This window comes from Rhagoletis pomonella, unplaced genomic scaffold (assembly GCF_013731165.1).
Source record: "Rhagoletis pomonella isolate Grant_MI unplaced genomic scaffold, Rhpom_1.0 Rhpom_scaffold_00014, whole genome shotgun sequence".
Classification (NCBI taxonomy): Eukaryota; Metazoa; Arthropoda; class Insecta; order Diptera; family Tephritidae; genus Rhagoletis; species Rhagoletis pomonella.
In genome coordinates this window covers 14,824,386-14,847,169 of record NW_023458568.1, presented here as the reverse complement: position 1 = coordinate 14,847,169, position 22,784 = coordinate 14,824,386, and the positions used below count along the sequence as shown (strand labels likewise).

At 33.3% G+C, this 22,784-nt stretch overlaps 1 protein-coding gene across 1 annotated transcript in view; it reads right to left on the bottom strand.

Annotated features, from left to right (window-relative positions):
• LOC118749267 (protein furry-like) overlaps positions 1 to 22,784 on the bottom strand; it is a 294,401-nt gene that overhangs the window by 9,375 nt on the left and 262,242 nt on the right. Inside the window, exons 13-14 of the mRNA XM_036484066.1 lie at positions 11,604 to 11,714; positions 11,300 to 11,454 (exon numbers count right to left, since the gene is read on the bottom strand). Of these exons, the coding sequence (XP_036339959.1) occupies positions 11,300 to 11,454; positions 11,604 to 11,714 (266 nt within the window). The remainder of the gene's footprint in view (positions 1 to 11,299; positions 11,455 to 11,603; positions 11,715 to 22,784) is intronic.

The window sequence follows — 22,784 nt, the reverse complement described above, 5'->3', positions numbered from 1 at the left end:
ATCTGATTAATTTGTCTAGTTTGTCCGAGTTTGAAACTAAACACCGGTTATAGTAATTATTTTGTGCTTACGCTTATAAAAAGTACATAATATAAAAAAAATTATAATTATTGTTATTAGTAATACATAAACTGCGTACTTTTACAAACCTAGTTTGTAAAACGTTTGTTGGTATATATTTTAATGAAAATGCACACCAAATTGCTTAGATTGATGAGGAAGCCCGACTTAGCCATACCAGATTAATTTGCTTTGTGTGCACAGGGAAATTCCAGCATAACTTAATTAATCACCAAACCTACTTGATCAAATTAAGAGTTAATGATTAAAAATTAATTTTTTAATCGCGGTTACGATTAACTGTTTAGCCAGATTAAAATTAATCATGATTAACTGTAATCAGTTTGAATTTAATCGAATTAACTAATTAAAACATCAATCGATTAATGCCATCATTGATTTCACATACATTTCACTATACCAAGTTTCAGTTCTCTCCCACAAATACTTCCAGAGATATGTATGTAATATGAAAATTCCAATTTGTATGGGAGGGGCCTTGAGTTATCGGACTTACTTTCAGTCTAAGACCATCCTTCCGAAATCCGTAGTAAGTGTACTAATTTTCGTTCTGATCGGAAAACCGGTTAAGGAAGTAGCATAGTTTTCAATCCAGGTCATAAACCATCTTTGAACAAAATTTCATTTTCAAACAGGTGGCAATTCTTAAAAAAGTAGCCTATTTTCCAGTCTAGGTCATAAGCTATCTGTGTGCAAACTTTCATGCAAATCAGTTCAGTCATTTACGCGTATTAATTTAATTAAACTTTCCTAATACGTGATAACTCTTAAAATAGTAGCCTATTTTCCAACATAGGTCATAAGCTATCTCTGTGCGAAATGTCATGCATATCTGTTCAGTCGTTTCCGCGTATTAATGTAATTAAAACCTTTTTAACAGGTGGCAACTCTTCCAAAAAATTAGCCTATTTTCCACTGTAGGTAAAAAAAAAATAAAAATTTTACCTAAACAAGTTTTTAAAACGTCGATACTTTTTGGTATTCGCGATATTTACTCAGTACTTGTCAAAAAGTATCGAGTCCTCAATACTACTCAGTACTCATGAAAAGTATCGATATTCTGTACTCGGTACTCGTATCGTTCTATCACTATACCTAGCATTTCTCTACGAGCTGCGAGTTAGGCAAATTTATGAGCTTTAGACGACTAGTGTAAGGGGGGAGATTGTAGTCTGAATGCAAGTTAAAGTCACGCAATGCAAAAAGCAAGAATTGTTTTTGAATTGATTCAATCCTTTCTGAATGAACTCGGTAGCGGGGATTCCAAACATTAGATCCGTATTCTAGTATAGGTCTTAATAAAGTGGTAAAAAGAGCCATTGTAACATAAGGATCTTTGAACTCTTTTGACCATCGCCTTACAAATGCAAAAACGCCATTGGCTTTATTGACTGTAACATTAATATGAAGGTTGAAATTGAGTTTGGAATCCTTTGTGATAACAAAATGGACAAAATTGGATACCTGCTCCAGATTTTAATTTGGTATTGAATAAACAGCTGGTTGAAGAGCCCTTCGAGAGAAACACAAAACTTTACATTTTTAAGGTTTAGTGGCAAATAGTTTGCACTACACCAAAATCCACGTTGCTTAGATCCGCTTGTAACAAAGACCTATGATCAGGTGCAGGCCTAAATGACGCTTTTAAGGTTTTTCAATAGTGTTTAACTTCATCGGAAGAAATTACTGGAATAAAAGCTGAGTTAATCGTACAAAGTTCATACGGATAGTCTCCACTCGTAGAGGAGTCTACCGAATAATTGCAACTAAAGAACTGGGCAAACATGTTGACTGTCGCTAGAAACAGTATTGAATTTACGAAACCATAAAATGATTTAGGATTGTTAATTAAATTCTTTTTAAATTTACATAAATATGACTTATAAGATTTCCTATATAAGAATGTGACTTTTTATTTTTTAATTTTTTAAGCCCTTTAGTGAACCATAATTGTGTTGGTTCTTCATGAACAATATTACGTTTTGGTACATACTTTCGAAACAATTTGAAAACAGTATAATTAAAGTGTTCAGCGCTACGCTCGACGTCATCTCTATATATTGGCCAAGATAACTTTGAAAGTTCCTTGTTAACTGTTCTGAAATTAGCTTTCGCAAAAACATATCTAGTAATTGAACTATACAACTTATTGCTATGTATTTAATTTATGATTTCGTACTTTAACTCAAGAGCTGGATGGTATGCATCCTCTGGTAAAACTAGGGGATCACACCGAATTGACGTTAAAAACGTCAACCTGGCAACGCTGGCTCCAATACCTGAGGGCAGTGATCGGACTTGAAAAAAAATGTGCGTGGTAGAATCTGGAACAAAATGTGGTAGATTTCAAAAAAATTTGGTAGATCACAGGATTTGGATCAAATTTTGTAAGAAAATCAAAAAAATTCTGCAAGGTTTCACATAAATTACAAAGAAGTCCGATCACTGCCTGAGGACATGGAGAAGAAAGATTGACTGGGACGGAGGATTTTTCGGCCTAGATTCAGTGGTTATCTTTTTAAGAGGACTAGCCTACCTTTATTTTCTCGGCTATCCTCAGAGTGTGGAGGGTTTCCGAGACATGTGAAAAACTTAAACATTTTTTCATAATGCTTAAATTTCTCAACAAGTACCGACATATCCTTCCCAATTTCAGAAAAATCATTGCTGGGCTGTCTAAAGAATTTAAATAAATCAACCAGCGAAGACCCTTTCCCTCATTAATAGCATCTAACACCTTGTCGCTCAAACCAGCACATTTTATATGGGCAATCCCATCACAGAGCCACCATGACACATAGGAGTTGCTTTTAACGTGGCAATTGGCGTAAATACACGACGTGTTTAAAATGACATTTATGTATGTATAGGTTTAAGTTTATATATATAATATTAGAAGCAAAAAATCCAAAACAGTTTTGAAAGCGATGTATGAGAAAAGCAAGCTACTGGTAAATTACAATTTGAATGCTATGTAGCGAACAGTTTTAAATACACTGTATTTTGAAACTTAATAAACACAATGCAAACAGCTGTGAAAAGGATGAAACAGCAGAAAAGGCAAAAATAGCAAAATCGATGTGCACAAACAAAAACTATAATAGTTATAGATAAACAAAAGCAACTGACAACAGCAATATATTATATGAAACAAAAGACCCGCAATTAAGAATATTAAGTTAAATTGATCAAATTCACAGGAAACCATGATGTTCCACTTATCTTCAATAGTGCACCAAACGTTTATTAACACTTTTATTGTAATATTTACTTTATTAAAGTTAACAACATTATAAAATATGAATTTTTATCAGAGCACAAAAGAGCACATTTACATAGCTTTGACGTTTCCGCAAAATCTTTTGAGCAGCAATAACACCTAAGAAACTGAGTTATTCTTTTTTGAGGTCAATATAATATTCTAGGATCAATCAAAGGAGCCGAATTCGCCAGAATACGTTGACTACAAGCCATTTAAGTGTTATGCAGACTCAGGTTCTTTAAATTACAATTTTTTTTTCATAATTACTGGATTTGACCCAAACAGGGCAAGCGATTGAAAAAAGATAATTTAGGAATTTAAAGACTCTGGTCGAGCAAAATTCGCTGAGGCGGTTACAGCTTCAATAAAGAAGAAGAAGAGCGTGCATAATAATTAAATGGCGTATAGTCTGTGTGGCTGACTTCCAAAACGTATCAATACAATGTTTGGAAACTGTTATACTGCGGTATTCAAACTGTTTGTATATGCAGAGTTGCGATACATTGCATATTTTAAATATTCAATATAGCAATGAACAATGTTTCTGAATTTTCCATTTCTAAAACACCAATGCTAACCAATAACAAACGAAGCATCAACTTTGTTTCTGATGCGGTGATTGCTCGAGCGATAACTTTTCGGCTGCGTTTTGGAATAGTGTACATAGTCAATATTTTGTAGTCCGACGTTATGGAACCTTATACTTTGTATATATGCAAAGCAATTGACGTTTTGGAAGTCAGCCTGTATTCTTACAGTTTCGGGCCTTTTGATTGATTCTAAAAAAAAATATTGACCTTAAACGAATAACTCATTTATTTATTATTTATGTACGTGTTATTTCTACGGAAAAATAAACGTTCGATGTACGACCTTAAGAATTATCGTAGAATCATGGGAGAATCATGGAGGATCATTACTATACCAAATACTACAATTTGTGTCGGGGTAACGTCGCATTGCAAATTGTTCATCAAATTCTCGTTTTTGCCCCTATATCATAAATAAAAAGAGATACAGAAAAAATGTATATGATAAACTTGTAGGAAATTCAATTTAAATTCAAGTTGGTCAACAATTTCTACAATTTAGCTCAATAATCCATGAAAATTCCACACTGCCTCAACATCAAAGCCCAAAATCGCACGGCATATCGATGCTAGCGATTTGGTGATCAGGAATTTTTTTGTGGAAATTGCACGTTCTTCTATATAAGTATGAATTTCTTATGGAATAAAATGCGGGAGACCGTTCCCAACAAAATTTTGAAAAAAGCAGCGCTAGTTTTTTTCAAATTGCACTTGTTATATAAAAAAAAAGCAAAATCCGTCACAACAAAAAAGTCTGAAAAATCAGCAGGATTTTTTAGCCATTTGAAACTTGTACTTACTAATAGTAGACTCCCACTCACTTATTGAACGAGTAAACGACATTGAAAATACCATGAATAATCGATAATCTACTAATAGTCGGTTATCCACTACTAGTCTACACTCGCAATAGGGACGTAGATTTATAGGTTGAAATTTTGATGTACATTTAAATTTTGTACAAAGTTTGAAACTGTGATTTATACGGTTTTAGTTAAAGCTTGGACAATATTTTTATAGAAAAATAACAAAAAAATTAGCACGAAAAACACTATAAATATTTGAACAAAAAAACCAACTCGGGGTCATTTGTTTGAGCCACTGTATATAACGTATATACATTAGACTGTGTCAAATAAAACTAACGTTTTTTTTTTTTTATTTCGGTCCCATATCAAAATTTCGTTGTGGGTTACAAAGAAATAATGTCGGCAAAATTTCAGCCCTCTCTCTTCACTTTTCAGTTAGCGCTCGCAAAAAAAAAGAATTTTCAATGAAGAAAATGTTGTTCCGCAACTTTATTTTTTATAAACAACTAGCGGTACCCCGGTGTGCTTCTCTGCACCAAATATTGAAAAATGAATGAAAAATCCTGGAATTTTTCTATTTGAATTTTTTTTTACTATATTGCAGCCATGTTTATATTTGACTTAATTTATCCGAAGAAAAAATAAACACATCAAAGCAACAATTTTTCACTATGTTTTCGATTTTCCATGTATCTGCTGTGGTTCATGTAACAGACATAAACTGTTATACATCATGAACCGCTGGACCGAATTCGGGCACACTTCACATAACCTATCTGCATATACCGTTTAAATTTGGTAGAATTCGTGCACTTATTTTTTTGATTTAAGATGGGAGGTGCCACGCCCCCTTTTCCAATACCGCTCATTTTTCTCCATGTAAATGGAATTATTTCATATGCCTCTATACCAATTTCCAGTAATCTACCACAAATATTTCAAATATTTCAAAATTCGGGGAAACTTAAGACAAACCATCTTCATAATAACCCGACTACGCCATATAAATTTGGTTGAAATCTTGCACTCATTTTTTATATGTAAGATAGAAGGTGCCACGCCCTCTTTTCCAATACCGCCCATTTTTTTCCATGAATATGAAATTATTTGATATACCTCTATACCAATTTCCAGTTCTCTACCACAAATATTTCAAGAGATATACAATATAAAAATTTAAGTTAGTATGGGAGGTGCCACACCCCCTATACGAATTTGGGCAAACTTCACAAAAACTATCTGCATGATAGCTTGAATATGCTGTATAAATTTGGTTGAGTTCGATGAAGCCGTTCTCAAGTTATAATCTCACACCAAAAACGTGTACTTATTTTTATACATAAGATACATATGCCACGCCCCCTTTTCCAAATTTAAGCAAACTCCACATAAAATATCAGCATGATGGCCCGAATATGCTATATAAATTTGGTTGAAGTCGGTGAAGCCGTTCTCAAGTTATAAGCTAACTCACTAATTTGTATATATAAAAAGAGGCGCCACGCCCCCTTTTCCGAATTCAAGCAAACGCCACATAAACCATCTGCATGATAGCCCGAATATGCCGCACAAATTTGGTTGAATTTGGTGAAGCCGTTCTCAAGTTATATGGTCACACCAAAAACGATACTTATTTTTATATTTTAGTTAGTATGGGTGGTGCCACGCCCCCTTTTCCGAATTCTGGCAAACTATAGTCAAAATAAAGTCGACTCCTAAAGTTAAAAGCAGCTTTTTGACATAACTTTCAATGGAATATCTGTCAAAAAAAGCGGCTTTTAACTTTAGAGTCGACTTTATTTTGACTACAACTGCGGGCTAATATCTTTGAAATTAAAGTTTTTGCAGATATGAAAATTTTTAAAATCTCATTAGAATCAGCTTCATTTTAGGTATTGCCTTTTCGTTTTAATGTAAATGTGGAAATGCATACTTACACAAAAGTACACACTAAGTGGAACACACTCATTTATAAACACATTTTGGCAATTTTCTTGCTTTTACTATGTTTTTAAGCATTTATTTTTTTTTATTCAAATTCTTAATTCTAAAGTATATTAGACATTTAAAAAAGGTTTGATTATTCTAAATTTATATCAGAACTTAACTTCAATAATTCAGCTAATGAATTTTTGCAATTCGAAATTTCCTTTCCATTAAATTTATTAAAAGTTAGTTTCAGTTTCTTTATGTCAACAAGGAATTCCGGTTTAGGTTTTGTTAGACCACCATTTGAAATTTGGTATATCCATGTATATGAGTGGAAGATTTTCTCTTCATATTCGGTATAATAATTCCTGCACCTGGGAACAAACGCGTCCGCTTAGAAATACCCGGCTGCGATGGGCAACAAATAAAGTCACTGGCACTAAAATGGTCTTCGCGCACACGTGAAGAGTCTCCTAATGAAGCATTGATACTTCGGAGTTTTAAAATAACGCACAAGTTTGTTGTCCTGGCTCTTGTCAAACACAACAATTCCTTTTAATTTTATTATGTATTTAAAATCAGTCGCACAGCTCACAATTGAAAATATATATTAAAAAAATTAAAAATTTTGAATAGTATAGGGTTAAGAGTTGACATTTTAGTCGCAGTTCAAAAGAGAGAAATGTCGAAATCACTTCTACCTTGTTATGTCTTGGGTGTAAGTACCAGGTACTCACGAAATTTGATAGGTAAACATATGCTTACGGCTCGGCAAACCATTAGGCGATTTAGTTACATACATAGGTTTGGTTAGAAATTAAACATTAATTTCATTTCATCTTATTCATTTTCCGATATATAACCCCCCTATCCCAGTGGGGAAAGTAGTAATACATTCCATGCGTGATAAATAATCTAATGTATTTCTTCTGAGTTTTACATCCAATTACTCTTTAATATGTAATCAGCATTCTAATGTATTCAAAAAGTCACAAATATTTAATATTAAATCACATTCATTTCTCGATACTAGGCAATGCAAAATTTAATACCACTGTTCTTAGGACATCGCCCTGGGGGAAAAATGCATTTTCGAATGTGAAAAGGGTTGTTTTACTGATTATTTTTTCGATCACTATACATTAAATTTTCCGACTGGGATTATACCGTGCAAGAAAACGCAAAAATTTTTTAAACACTCGAAAAAATCAATATATTCACAAAACTAGGAGCCAAATATAGTATAACTGCGTTTTTAATTTTTCACTCTGACGTGTCAAGATTTTTTTTTAAAGGACTTTAAAATTTCCAGGATAAGATTGAATAAAACAAAATATTTAAAAGATCTGGTGCATTGTAGAGTAACAATATGAGTATCAGTTAAAAGGAAAAATTCTGTAGATTAAAAAAATAAAAATTTTTGGTGTCACCAGGACTAATAAATGTTGAAAATGTTATTTAAAAATTGTATCCTTGAATATCATTGGCAGTTTACAATATTTATTTTTGAAAAAAAAATAAAAGGACTAATATGTAAACTACCACATCCTCGAATTTCGCCCTTCTAACTTTATTAGTTTTATTCAACAATTTTTATGAGCTTGAGGCCGTTTTCAGTGAAAACTTATTGTGGAAAAGCAACAATAATTTGAAAAAATGGTAGAAGTGATAGCTATTAGTTTTAGATAAAAAAAAATTGTACACTTCTCTTTATAAGAAATTGATATTTACAATATACATTAATGAAGATACTGTATTCATTACACTGTACAGCACTCGGCTGGGTACAATACCAAACCATTTTTTGTTAAGAGATTGAGTGATAGGTAAAAAAGCCGTTTTTCGAAGTTATTATATGTAAATAACTAAAAAACTAAAAATACAGTCGGATACCGCCTTTTGCTCTTTTTTAAATGGTTTATAACTTTTGTTGCAAACTTATATTACAGGTGCTATAAGGGGGCAAAGGTCGGGTCTTCGAAAAATTAAAAACCTTATATTTCAAAGAATTTTGAACTGATTTTTTAAAAGTTGGTATCGGTGTAAACGTGACTAGACCCCCTTCTTCTCTTCTGATACGCATATTTGTTTACTTTGTATGTAAAAATTTGAGCAAAAACATTTAAAAGAAAAAAACCTTTTTTTTTTTATAAAAAAAAACAAATATTTTAATCAAAAAAATTACTAATCGATTTTTAAAAAGTTTATATCATTGTAAACGCAGTCAAACTTTCCTTCTTCCGATATGCGCATTTGTATACTTCGTATATAAAAACTTGAGAAAAAACACTTAAAATTAAAAAATACCTTTATATACCTTTTATAAAAAAAATTAACAAAAAAATTACTAACCGATTTTAAAAATTGGATATAGTTGTAAAGGCAATTAAATACCCTTTCTTCCGGTATGCATATTTGAATACTTCGTATATAAAAATTTGAGAAACAACACTTAAAAGCAAACAATACCTTTTTCTTATAAATAAAATATTTTAAACAAAAAAATTACAAACCGATTTTTAAAATATTAGTATCGTTGTAAAGGATACCAGAAAACTTATACTTTCTTAATCACAAAAATTTCTATTTACATACACAAAGAAAAAAGTTTAATCAAATACATTTTTCCCCTCTAAATAAACTCCTGCCCTCTAGGTGAAAGGCTGGCTACGCCCTTGTATACAAAAAAAAATTAAAGTATTTAAACCGTACATCATACGGTCAGTTTGTTCTTTTAGAGCGCATACATGGTTCCAAAATAACGATTCCAGTATCTTCAATTATGTACATATGTATATTGTAACTATCAATATCTTATAACGAGAAGTGTAAATTTTTTTCAATCTAAAACTAATAAAATTAGAAGGATGAATTAGGGTATGTAGTAGTTATCATTTTCAATCAAATTCTAGAAATTTTCGAAGTCTTTTTAAAAAATTCCTGACGTCAGAGAGAAAAACTAAAAACTCAGTTTTACTTTCAATATTTTTATTGAGCTTTATACCACGATTATCTTATGAGGAAAAATGGAAAAAGCTACAAAGTCTAGTCTAAGTAGTAGAAGTTATAGCAGCTATTTCGGAGATCCCCACATCTCCTCATCAGAGTTCTTTTTTCTAGACTTCAGCAGGGATCGAACCCGCGTCATCGCTGTGTAAAGTCAGAAGCGTTAACCACTGAGCTATGCAAACCCCGTAAACTCGTGTTGCTAATTCATTTTCCTTATTCAACCTACTGCTATCAAGTGCAGCTGCTTTGCGGCTATTTAAACTTGGCAGCGTGGTTGTTGTTGTCAATTCTGTACATACATTTGCTTTCTTGTAGAGTTTCAGGCAGGCTCCTCCTAAACTATGTATTTGTCAATGTCATTGTGGCTTATTAACATTTAATTTTAATATTTTTATTGAGCTTTTACTATATTTGGCCCGCAGTTTTGTGAATGCATTGATTTTTTCGTGTGTAAAATTGACTGTCGCACGGTTTAATTTATTTTTACGCGTTCAATTTAAAAATTTACGTTTTTTAGCGCTGATTCGCATGGTTCCGGAGATTTGCCCATATACATATCTGCGTAACCGATTTATCATTTCTACCAAACTCGGTGCAAATATTTCTTTGAATCTAGCGAAGCTACGGGTTGAAAATGTTTCAGATGCAATCGATCAGGCAGCAGTCAGTTATCCATGTCTTCGAAAGAATCGTAATATCGTCACTTGGCGCGCAATACCACGTATCCGTCAAATTCAATACCTCGTATGTACATATATGATAGTCCGAAGATTTCACAAAAGAACTCGTTTAGTTAAAGTCGGTCGTGGCCGAACTTTCGATGGAAAGCAATTTGAAGGTGAAGTTATACATGGACAACATAAGCGCGATTCGACTAATCAAAAACCCTGTATTCCATAAGCGAACGAAGCATATTGATGTTCAATATCACTTCATAAGGGAGAAATTTCAAGAAGGCTAATTCGACTTGGAATACGTTTGCACAGAAGAACAAATTGCAGATATATTTACCAAACCACTGAATGAATTTTACTTTTGACCCAAATGTTTCATTTAAAATTTGTTTTTTATTATACAATGAGGGGAAATGTTGAAGTATGCATTGGCAAACACTAATTTATAAAATATGGCTACACTCTCTCATTTCTTTTGATTTTGTGTAATTCTGTTAGCATACATACATCTAGGCAATCCAGCAATTTATTTTTATAGTTCAGTGAAGCCTTCGGTTTGTAAAAAGAGCACACTTTCCTAAAATCTAGAAAACGTTCTGTAAAAGCGAACTTTGAATCCAGTTTAATTTTTGGTAGTTTTATTTGGCTAGATTAAATAACTAGTTTCCGCGATTACGAAAAACAGCAGATTCTTCGGAGGTGGAGTAAAAGTGTAGATATCTCCATTTGTGTCACAACATTAAGCAAAGCACGAATTGGAGCCAATCACCCTAGTACTTACCCAGAAGCGCCCTGCTTAATGGGGTCCTGCCACAATATAAATAATTGCCTACAACACCGCTGACCAATTTGAAAATGTAATTAACATTGTAGGTAGACTGCACGGATCCCATACAGCAGTGCGCCGCTGGGTATAAATAAATATATTTCTCCTTAAACAGTTACCTTGCACTAAAAATTGCTGCCAGAGCTACAAAGCAAGCATCTGCTTCACGGGGGGTCGATGTATAACAGCGATCAATAACCCACTCAAGTAGCACACTACAGTCCGGATTCGATTCAAGTAATAAGACAACAGTATCTCGTGCTAAGAGATATATCTAAAAGAAAAAACATCCAATGGACATGAAATTACATTAAGTTTTAATAAGCAAATACTAGTTGTTGTAATTATAGCATAACATAATATTACATAATTTAACATAACATAGCATAAAGCAACATATAACCCGCATATTGGTTTAATTACCTTTTCGTCTTTAGATGTCAGCAACATGTCCAGCCATTCGTAAATAATACCATAATCAGACAGATATGGAGGATGGAATATGTGTCCGCAGCAAAGTAGAGCAGATAGGGCCTTTTAGAAAAAATAAAAAGAGATGAGAAAACCAGGAGAAAACGAATTTACAGGTATCTACATACATATGTTTTTAGTGTTTTCAAGTAGATTAGACTGTCCCAAGAATATATGGACAAAAATTTGTTTGCAATTTTTGATATGCATACCTTCTATATTTGTACTTTTTAGACTAAATAGCATATACATATATGAAGTTTTATGGCCGTGCAATAACGATAACTAGTTTTGCCACTTTGTGAGTAATCCCTCAAAACGTGAGGAATTTCGGGTGCGCTTGAGTATTTTTGGAGGATTTATATTTTGAGGAATTTTCTCTCGATATATTTGCAGATAACAAATGCAGCCATGTTTTACACAAGAGAGTTGTTAAATCGCTCTGCAAATTTTTGAACAAAAAGCTTTCCGAAGTTTTATAAGGAGCGAAATACACCACCCAAGTGGCTTGTCAAACATTCTTCAAACCTACTTTTCCCATTCGCCATACACCATGCAAACATGACTCGTTCACGCAAATAATTTTAGATTTCTTCCGGTTCACAATGTAAAAGGGTTTGGTTTTCTTCGATTTATCTCTCTCGCGTCCTCATTACATTACGAACGAGGCGATTTTATCATACAAAACGTAAGCGGTTTGATCAAACGTCAACATGGCGGCTTGTCAAACCTTCAAACTCCCCCATACACAACATAAATAGCTTTAAAGAAAGGGATATTTCGCTTGGTTTGTCGAGCCGCTTGTGTGATGTTTTTCGCTCTTAAGCATATCTGCATTTGCTGCTAAATATTCATAATGTTATCGATAATTTTCTTCATTTCATTCTTCATTTCAACTTATTTTAAACATGCAAAATCTCGGTAACGAATGGAGAGAACGCGCATTGTTCGATCATAAGGATATTCATAGTGATTCCTCATTAGATCCAGAAAATTATAGGAAAAGTTTTTGAATTAAAAGATTCTTCAGGTTCTATAAGTTTCCCAATTAAAAAAAAAATATATCTGCATTACTAATATAGCTACGGTGACCATCCGTCCTTTATTTTAAAGGACTGTCCTTTATTTTAACCCCCTGTCCTTTGTAATTTTTGTCAGAATAAAGGACGCCATTTGTCCTTTATTTCTTAAACAGTCGTTTAAATTAGCTTTGGATTTTGCAGAGGTCAAAAAATAAAAATGTCCATAATAAAACAGAATGAAAACCTTCGTCAGTTTGCTTCGCACCCCACTTAAGGGTCACGAATCCTTGATAATAGTGATAAGGGGAAATTTATGTAATTGCAAAAAAAATTTAACTAATATTTAGACATTTTCCCGGAAAAATTAATATACTTTGAGTAAAATTAATTTCAATTCTGTTGTGCCCAGAATCGTGTTGCACGCTAAGTTTTCAGATCCACTGAAAAATAACAATAAACCTCCGCTCAATTATGATAAGCGCATTGTGGCAGCAAAGGATGGCGAAGACCTTGATAAGGATTTGGTGTCATTTTTCGGAATCGGTTAAAATCCGGTTACAGCGCCTTTCGAGAAGAGGAACTTGTACAATTTAATAATATAATTAACTGGCAAATAGTTGATCTAAATTACTATCATTTGTATGTTCGCATTCTAAAATCATTGGGAAAAATGTCCTTTATTTTACGTTCGTTAATATGGTCACCGTAAATATAGCCCTTTTCTAATGCTTCATTAGAACGTATATTTAGTAGTTTAAAAATGTTTACAACTGAATTGAGGACCAGATTGAGCACTGATATAGTCTCAGCAATATTATATACAAACTTAGGCATAAAAAATAACGGTGATACTCTGTTTGAACCGCAAGAACAAATGTACCAATTAAATTGGAGAATGTAATAAATTTGTATACTAAGTACCTGTAAATAGTATGCAGTACACAAGTCATATCTGTAATAAGAAAATTTTGAGTAATTTGTTCGGATTTCGTAATTTTTTTGTGGCAACACTGCCAACTTTTAGTGGAAGTTAAAGTTAATAACTTGAATTAACCGTGCACTAAAACTTTGAAAATGCGAGAAATTCGATATGTTTCCCATATTTTAGCGCATTTCTAGTAAATCGAAAAAATTCATTAAACTAAAATATCCTTTGCAATTTTTATCCTTCAATATCCCTATATAGATTAATAGGATTTAAATTAAATTAAGATTCTTCAAAATGCATTCAAATTTAAAAATCTTGAAGAATAATATTTTTGCAGGACATTTTTGACATGTTCCAAAAGGATAATTGAAAACGAAAGTTATAATTAATATTGTTTTGAATTTTTTCTTTAATTAATACTAGGGATGTGCCGGGTATCCGCCGGATATCCGGAATCCGGCTTATCCGGCCTTTTTTCTGTTATCCGACTATTCGGCCGGATCCTGGCTAAAATCCGGCCGGATTTCCGGATTTCGATTATAGAAGATTCTATTTAAAAATTCAGTTTTTTTTATTATTGTAATCAAATTTAATAGCATCTAACTAGCAATTAAGTGTTAAAAAGTTATATACTTTTTATTATTTTATTGCCGGTCAAGAACCCATTTCTATTTTCAACATAAAAACATAAAAATTCCGTATCGAAAAAAGCCTTGTGGAAATGGAACGGGCATATATTTCTGTTGCAAACCTGTGTTGCCTTGCGCTCTTTTTTCTCAAAAAAATTTAGAAAATCGTAGTAGAAAGCGTAGCAAATTTCTTAAGAACTGCGTACTGCCTTAAGGAAATTTGACTCAAGAAAATTTCTTCGCTATTTCTTGTACGTCATTATACCCGAGCGCAGTTGTGCACAAGGGTATATTAATTTTGTTCACATACCGGTTGTTTGTAACAGCCAAAACGAATCGAGATAGATATAGACAAATGTATACATAAATGATCAGGATGAAAAAAGAAATCGATTAAGCCATGTCTGTCTGTCCGTCCGTCTGTCCGTCCGTCCGTGTACACGATAACTCGAGCAAAAATTGGGATATCTCAACGAAATTTGGTATGTAGGTTTCCCTTAATCCAAGGTAGGTTGGTATTGAAAATGGGCGAAATCGGACTTTAACCACACCCACTTCCCATATAACGGTAATTTCCACAAATACGAAAACTGCGATATTTTAGTAACTACTGCAGATAATTCACTCAAAATTGATATTTACAATAATTTTTAGACTTAAAATAAGAATATTATAAATTTTTGCAAAATGGGCGTAGCCACGCCCACTTATGGTTACAAGTGTATATCTTGGTAACCGCTGCACCAATTTCTTCCAAACTTGGCACAGTGGCCTTGGTACAGCATACAAAACCGCCGAAATTTTTTAGAAACGGACGATAACCACGCCCACATCCTATATAACGGTATTTTAGAGAAATACAAAATCTTCGATAAATCAGTAAATATTAAAGCTAATTTATTCAAAATTGATGCTTGCAACAATTCTTTACCAAGAAATACGTTTATGGTACAATTTTGGAAAATGAGCGTGACACCGCCGGTGACAGGTAATAAGATCAACGGAAATAAGGTCAATTGACTTTATTTCCCACCCTGGTGCGAAATAAAGTCAATTGACATTATTACCTTTTTAAAAACGAAATAAAATCCATTGACATTATTTCTCTTTCTCTTATATTCAATAATACCCTCTATCTGCACACTTTTCACAAAGATGAGATTCTGATATAAAAATCCTCCTAAGCTTTAACTGTCATCAGTGATATTAATGCTACCTTATATAACGACAGGTAATAAGTCCCAGATGGTTTCTAAAATCACAAATTAGTTTTTGTGCAAATTGCAGATAGAGGGTATTAATTCAAGCCCTCGATATTTCACATTTTAATATTTGTAAGTTAATGGAAGCAGGGATGCCAACTTGGCTCAAACCGTGCCATTTGTCCCTATTTTACTTCATATGGCACTTAATTTTTCAATTTGGCACATAGTGCCAAAATGGCACTTTTGTAAAAAAAAAATAACATTTCAATACATTTTTTTGAAATCCTTTGCGTGCATTTCTTTTTCTCAACTAAAATTTTCTAATTTATAAGGGCTATTCAACTGGTTTATCTTATTTTATCATTGCACTTTTGTTTTGAAAATGTGGCTTTATTTTATTGCTAAATATGAATGATTAAAAGGAATTACACCTTTTTTGGCACTTTTATTTTTCTATTTGGCACTTTTTTTATCCTCAGTATGGCACCTCATAACTAAGGAGAGTTGGCAGCCCTGATTGGAAGATTTCTGCTGTGTTTTGAGGCAACAACTTGTCTGCAGTAAAAAAGCATATAATTTTTGTTTCAAAAGTGTGTGAAAACCAATCAAAAAAAATAATCAATAATTGTTTATCCCGCATTTTGGCACATTGGGACGTTGAATGTGCCATCTTACAAATAGTGTCGTCGTTCTCCTTAGCTGCTTTTAAATTACTGCTGGCGGAGACATGAATACAGTGTAAGAAAATTCTTTTTCTATAATTGTTTCCTTATGGAAAGGTTGGGTTGTTTTCCACCTTAGACATTCCGAATTCGTTCAAAATATGCTAATTTAAAACACAGAATTCCTTCAGTGCTCCTCCGGGGTTTTTGGAGATGGACTGTTTCTTCAATTTAATAGTGTTCGCTTTATTTTTGTAGAAACGAAAAATGTTTTGCAAATTTCTTCAAATATTTGTCGTATTCCAGCTGTGCGCAGGCGTTTAGTTTTTCGCATCGTGTTTTTACATATTCGTAGTTTAAAATTTTTTTAATAGAATCAATTGGTGGTGGTTCATGATTGTGTGTGGATTAATATCACAACACTGAGGATTTGGCAAAAGCCTTTTTCATCTATTAAAAAACAACACTTACGGGGCAATGTTTATTGTAAGAACAACATTTTTTTCTATGAATCGACATACTTTAAGGATTGTTGACGCTATTTCCATTTGAATGAGGAAATAGCGTCAATGACTTTATTTCCAAATTTTTGTTCCTTATTTCCATTGACCTTATTACCTTTCACCTTGTCATTGTTATAAAGATAAAAATGAAGATAATAGAAAAACAGAATAACATGAATATTATTAAAATGAACAGTGGTAGAGGTAGGGATCTACATTGATAGAAAAAAAGCGAAAAAATATAACCTTAAGCAAAAGCAGATGTGTGTATGTATAGATAGATAAGTAACGTAAGTTTCACTTCTACAGTGTGGCCCAGGCGCACTTACTTCTTTTTTGAATACAAATTATGAATAACTCCGATATCCTGCAAACAAATATGTAAATTATTGTTGTAATTCAAAATATTTCTATTATTTTTGATTTTTTTGTCATGCTTACTTGAATTTGCCCAATAAGAAAATGAATTTCCACGAAACAATCGATGAAAATATCGGCAGTGTTGCCTGTTGAACTGTTTATCCGAAGACAATATTTCTCCTTGTATTTTAGTAGTATTTTCTTCAAATCAAAAAAGAAGGCAACACAGGCTAAGGCAGAATGCGGGAGCGAGACAACTGCCAGGTTATCCAACCTTGTATTATTGAATCATGTGAGTATACAATTACTGCACTTCCGCAGGAGGTGATAGTGACAATTTTAGATTTTATACAGAATCCGCCAGAAAGCAACAAGTTTACTGCTTTAAAGAAGATTTTAATTGATAGAAATTCATTAAGTGAAAACGCTAAGTTAGATAGAATTATATCTGATTCTCTAATGGGCGACCGTAAGCCTTCAGAATTTTATAGGTCTATGCTTCTACTTTCTGGTTCCACTTTTTAAAGAAGATAAATTGTCGAAACATTGTGTGAAAGTTTTCAAAAATTTACTATGGAACTGAGTGAAATTACGAATGAAATTAAACAAGGTCGATTAAGTGTACGTTCGGTCAACAGGAATCGTTTCAGAAGTCCTTTAAGTGATAGATCAAAATCTCGTGAAAATCCCTACTGGTTATGTAGGTATCACTATAAATTCGGAGATAAAGCTCGGAAATGTGAGAAACCTTGTGCTCTTTTAAGAAGTAATAATACGAAAAACTAAAATCCTCCGTTGTTGCAGCGACAAACAACGGAAACTTGGATTTTTCTACACGTCGCCTCTTTATTTACGATAGAAGAAATCAACTCAATTTTTTAATTGACAGTGGTGTCGAAATTTCGGTACTTCCTGTATCCAAATTTCCGGTTCGTCGATTTCCACTTACGGAAAAGAACTTGTAAATGTGAATTTAGGTTTAAAATGGGATCTTCATTTTTTATTTTTGATAGCTGACATTGGAAAACCTATAATAGGAGCCGATTTTCTGTGTAAATATGGTCTTCTTATTGATATTAGACATAAATGTTTAGTTGATCACTTAACAAATCTTTCTGTTAATGCAATATCGTCTTTTTGTAATGTTTCGCTTCCGAAAATTTTCTCAGTGGATAATCAATATACGAAGTTGTTGAAACAATTTCCTGTACTAATTGTAGTTAGGCATTGTACTGTACACCGACTTGTTACGGAAGGAAATATTCCATTTTCTACGCCAAGGCGCTTAGATCCGATTAAATATCAGGTCGCTAGACGCGAGTTTGAATTTCTAGTTAAAACAGGAATTTGCAGGCCTCGAGTTCCTCAGTAGCATCACCGGTTCATCTAGTTTCAAAGAAAGAGGCTAATGACTGGCGGCCTTGTGGTGATTTCCGAAGATTAAATATTGTGACTGTACCAGCTCGTTACCCTTTGCCTCATATTCACGATTTTAACATGAATCTCAGAGGTAAGAGGATATTTTCAAAATTAGATTTAGTAAGGGCATACCATCAAATTCCAATGGCAGAAGATGTTTATAAAACAGCAATTACTACTCCGTTTGGTATGTTTGAGTTCACCCACATGCCATTTGGTCTTAGGAATTCGGCACAAACGTTTCAAAGATGTATCAATGAAGTAGTCAACAATTTAGATTTTGTTTTTGCTTACATTGATGATCTTTTAGTTTCAAGCAAAACTGAAGAACAGCATTTAAAAGATCTGAGTGTACTTTTTAAGCGTTTAGCAGAATACGGTTTAAACATCAAACCAAGTAAATGTATTTTTGGTGTAACAAATATCGATTTTTTGGGACACAATATATCTGAGGCGGGAATATAAAACCTTCAGAAAATAGAATAGAGGCCATCCGAAATTTCGAGCTACCGAAGTCAATAAAGCAGGCACAAAAGTTCATAGGTCAGGTTAATTACTATCATAGATACATTCCAAAATTAGCAGAGTTGACTGGTACAATCTACGATTTGATTAACAGAGCGAGTAAGAAACATAACAAAATTTTAGTTTGGGACGATACATCTACTAGTAGTAGTACTTATATGCATTAAAGAGAAATTTGCATCTACGATATTGTTGAATCATTTTAACAAAGACGCCAAATTATCTTTAACGATGGATGCATCTAATACGACAGTTGGTGGTGTTATACAACAACAATGCGATGACAAGTCTTAACCATTTGCGTTTTTTCGAAAAAACTTTCTCCAACAGAAATCAAATACAGTGCTTTTGACAGAGAACTATTAGCAATTTATTTAAGTATTAAACATTTTCGCTATCTATTAGAAGGACGACAATTTACTGTTTTTACAGACCATAAGCCCTTGATTTTTGCTCTTGACTCGAAACCCGAACGCAGCCCAAGCAAACAAGGCACTTAGAGTTTATAGCAGAGTTTACTAATGACATCCAGTATATAAAGGGTCAAGCAAACATTGTGGCTGATACATTATGGCGGGCGTTTGAAGTGGGAGTGATTAATTACGCAGAACTTAATTTTAAAACCTTGCAGACAATAACAGGACAACGAACTTCTTGAACTTGTTTCTGGACAAACATTGATTGTCTTGATTGTCAGAAATCTAAAATGAGTAGATTTGAACATATTTATATAGATATAGTTGGACCTCTACCTGTATCAAAAGGTCATCGGTATCTTTTGACAATAGGTTTACTCGCTGGCCAGAGGTATATGCTTTAAGTGATATTTCTGCAAAAACGGTTGCTAGTAAGTTTTTTGCTGAATATCTATCACGTTTCGGCGCACCATTAAACATCACTACAGATCAAGGTACTCAGTTCACATCCAAATTGTTCTCAGAACTTTCTAGATTATTAGGGAGTCACCAAATTACAACGTCTTCTTATCATCCTCAGGGCAATGGTGTGGTAGAACGCTTTCATAGGCAATTAAAATCGTCGCTAATGGCCAGGAATGGGACCAGAAATTGGTATGATGAGTTGCCTATAGTTTTATTGGGTTTACGATCAATATATAAAGAAGATATTTCAGCCACACCAGCTGAAATGGTTTTTGGACAGAACTTACGTCTTCCTGGTGAAATTGTTGTTTCAAATACTAAAATTTCAACTTCGTCTGAAGTTTTAAGTAGTTTACGCGAGCATTTTAAAAATTTTAATTCTAATTTACAACATCATCAAAATTCTAACACTGGTATTTATGTTCCAAAGGATATGCAAACTTGTAAATTTGTTTTTGTATGTGTTATTAATAAGCATTCACTGCAGCAGCCATATGAAGGGCCTTTTAGAGTGGTTGAAAAAGATAAGAAATATTTCAAGGTAGAAATTAATAACGAAATTAAAACAATTCCGATTTACAGAATAAAACCAGCAATGATTGAAACAGCCCTAACACCCAACATGAATAGCCACACCGATACACGAACAATGAAGAAAAAGGTTACGTTTAATTTATTTAGCATTACTCCCCGTATTGTAGGGATTTTATTATGTAACAACTTTCAAATATAACTTTGTTTAAAATCAAATATATTATATGACCTGCAAGGCAGAATTTTACCAATTACATTCGGCGATTCTCTCAACTCCGTAGACGCTATAAAAAGTTGTATCCATTACGTATCTAAAGGGATATCAAGTGATTGAATTGATGGATGTAAAGGCAGATTTATAAATCAGACATTTTTCTATGAAATACAGTTGCGAGTCGATAATAGTTTCAACAATGACAAGGTTGTTAAAATATTTTAAATGACATTAAAAGAGCGATTCAAATGTATACTACATAACAAATGTACGTGTTTAAAGAATATGTTATTTTTTATTATACACGAAAATTAAAAAGAGAACAACTAATTGTTAGTCATATTTCCAGTAAATCGGAGAATCTCAAAGTTTTTAACCGCATCTCGAAGAAATCATGGGCAAACCCGCAGCGCGCAGATTTTGCCCCAGGCCCGGAGTCTCCTAGTCCCGGTAGGGATGCAAACGATGCATCGATGTTTTTGAAACATCGATAATATCGGTTAAATTTTCGATGTTTGCCATCGATGTTTACAATTTACTAACATCGCGAAATTGACGATGCATCGATGGAAATTTTACCGATGTTTTAAACATCGAAGTAAGGAGACTCGCCGACTTTCTTTCGGTATGATTGACTGACCTTAAATTTATTATTCATTCAGAATTTTTTTGTTATTTATGGCCTTATAACAATTATATTCAACAATTTAATTGAGCTTGAGGCTTGAGGTTATTGAAAATCAACAATAATTTACAAAAGGTAGAAGTTATAGCTGCTACTTCGGAGATCACCACATCTCCTCAATGACCGCGGTTGAAGAAGTCTGATTAGTAGATGTAGTGATCTCCCAAATAGCAGCTATAACTTCTTAGCTTTGTAAATGATTGTTGCTTTTCCACAACATTTTTCATAAAAACGGCCCCAAGTTCAATAAAATTTTTGGATTCATTCTGAATCTAATAACCTAGCCATTAAAACAGAACCAAACACCCCTTAGACTTTCAACAAGATCAGGCCTAGGATCTTTAGGCCCGAACGACCTTACGATGGTATGCATTTTGATTCTAATAATGGAAAGGGTATAGAAAGGATAATAAAATACAGGAAAATACATTCATAATTATTAAAGTATTCAATATTGCTTTAAATTTAACTAGAAATTAACAAATGCAAAACATCGGAAACCATCGATATATCGATATTTCTCTGGCGATGTATTTTAGCCTCGATGTTCTTTTCTCCGATGCATCGAAACATCGATGTAGCGATGTTACTGCTCAAAATTTGCATCCCTAAGTCCCGGACAGTTGGCAAGCCTAACCGTGAGGTGTCTTTGACCTTGCTTTAGTGTATGTACTTCATTATATACATATGAATGCAAATGAGCGATGTATAAAAATAGACTACGACAGAATTTTATTTTCTGCTACGATTTGTCACGTCATTTACTCCGATGGCTTTAATAAAATTACAAACTATTCGAATTTTTTTCCTTTTTTTCAGTTTTTTCGCAATTCACTCGATATTTTGATGTGTAAAAGTCAAACGGACCTCAGATTCGGATTCAGCGTGTCGAAATACATGTCGGTGGCTGCCTCTGGTTAAAAGCACACGCCACTTTTTTCGTGTGCTAATGTATGTACATATGTATAATATAAATATATATATTTATATATATATATAAATAAATGTATTTAATGCTGTCAAACGCCGTCTTCTTGATTAAGATAAATGGTAGGAAAAAATCCATTTTGGTAGGTTTTTGAACAAGCTCTTGGTAAAAAAGAAAGTTTTTCAATGTAAAACTGATGCCTTCGCGAAGGTTCACTGCCGTCGTTCTCGTTCATAAGTGAATTTAAATGCTGCGTCAAACATTCGCGGAAAGTTGGTGTGGCTGGAGATACTATTCTATGCTGAGGCAATTTGTTAATTGCATAAGACTTGCACCGAGCGTTGCCAGGTTGACGTTTTTAACGTCATTTGGACGTTTTTTGTATCCTGTTGACGTTTGGACGTTTTTTGTGTAAAAATTGACGTTTTTTAACTTCCCAGTAATTTTGCTCTGTTACTAAATCTTGTAAGTAGAACTGGTTTTGAATTACTTTCTTAATAAATCTTTACAAGCTTTGTGTTTTGCAGCACCTGCTTCAAAGATACTTATTCTTTGGACACATATGACTTAAATATGATACAAATCAAGTATACGCCCATTTTGGATTCTTGGGACAAAGGTTGGTTGTGTAAACACTT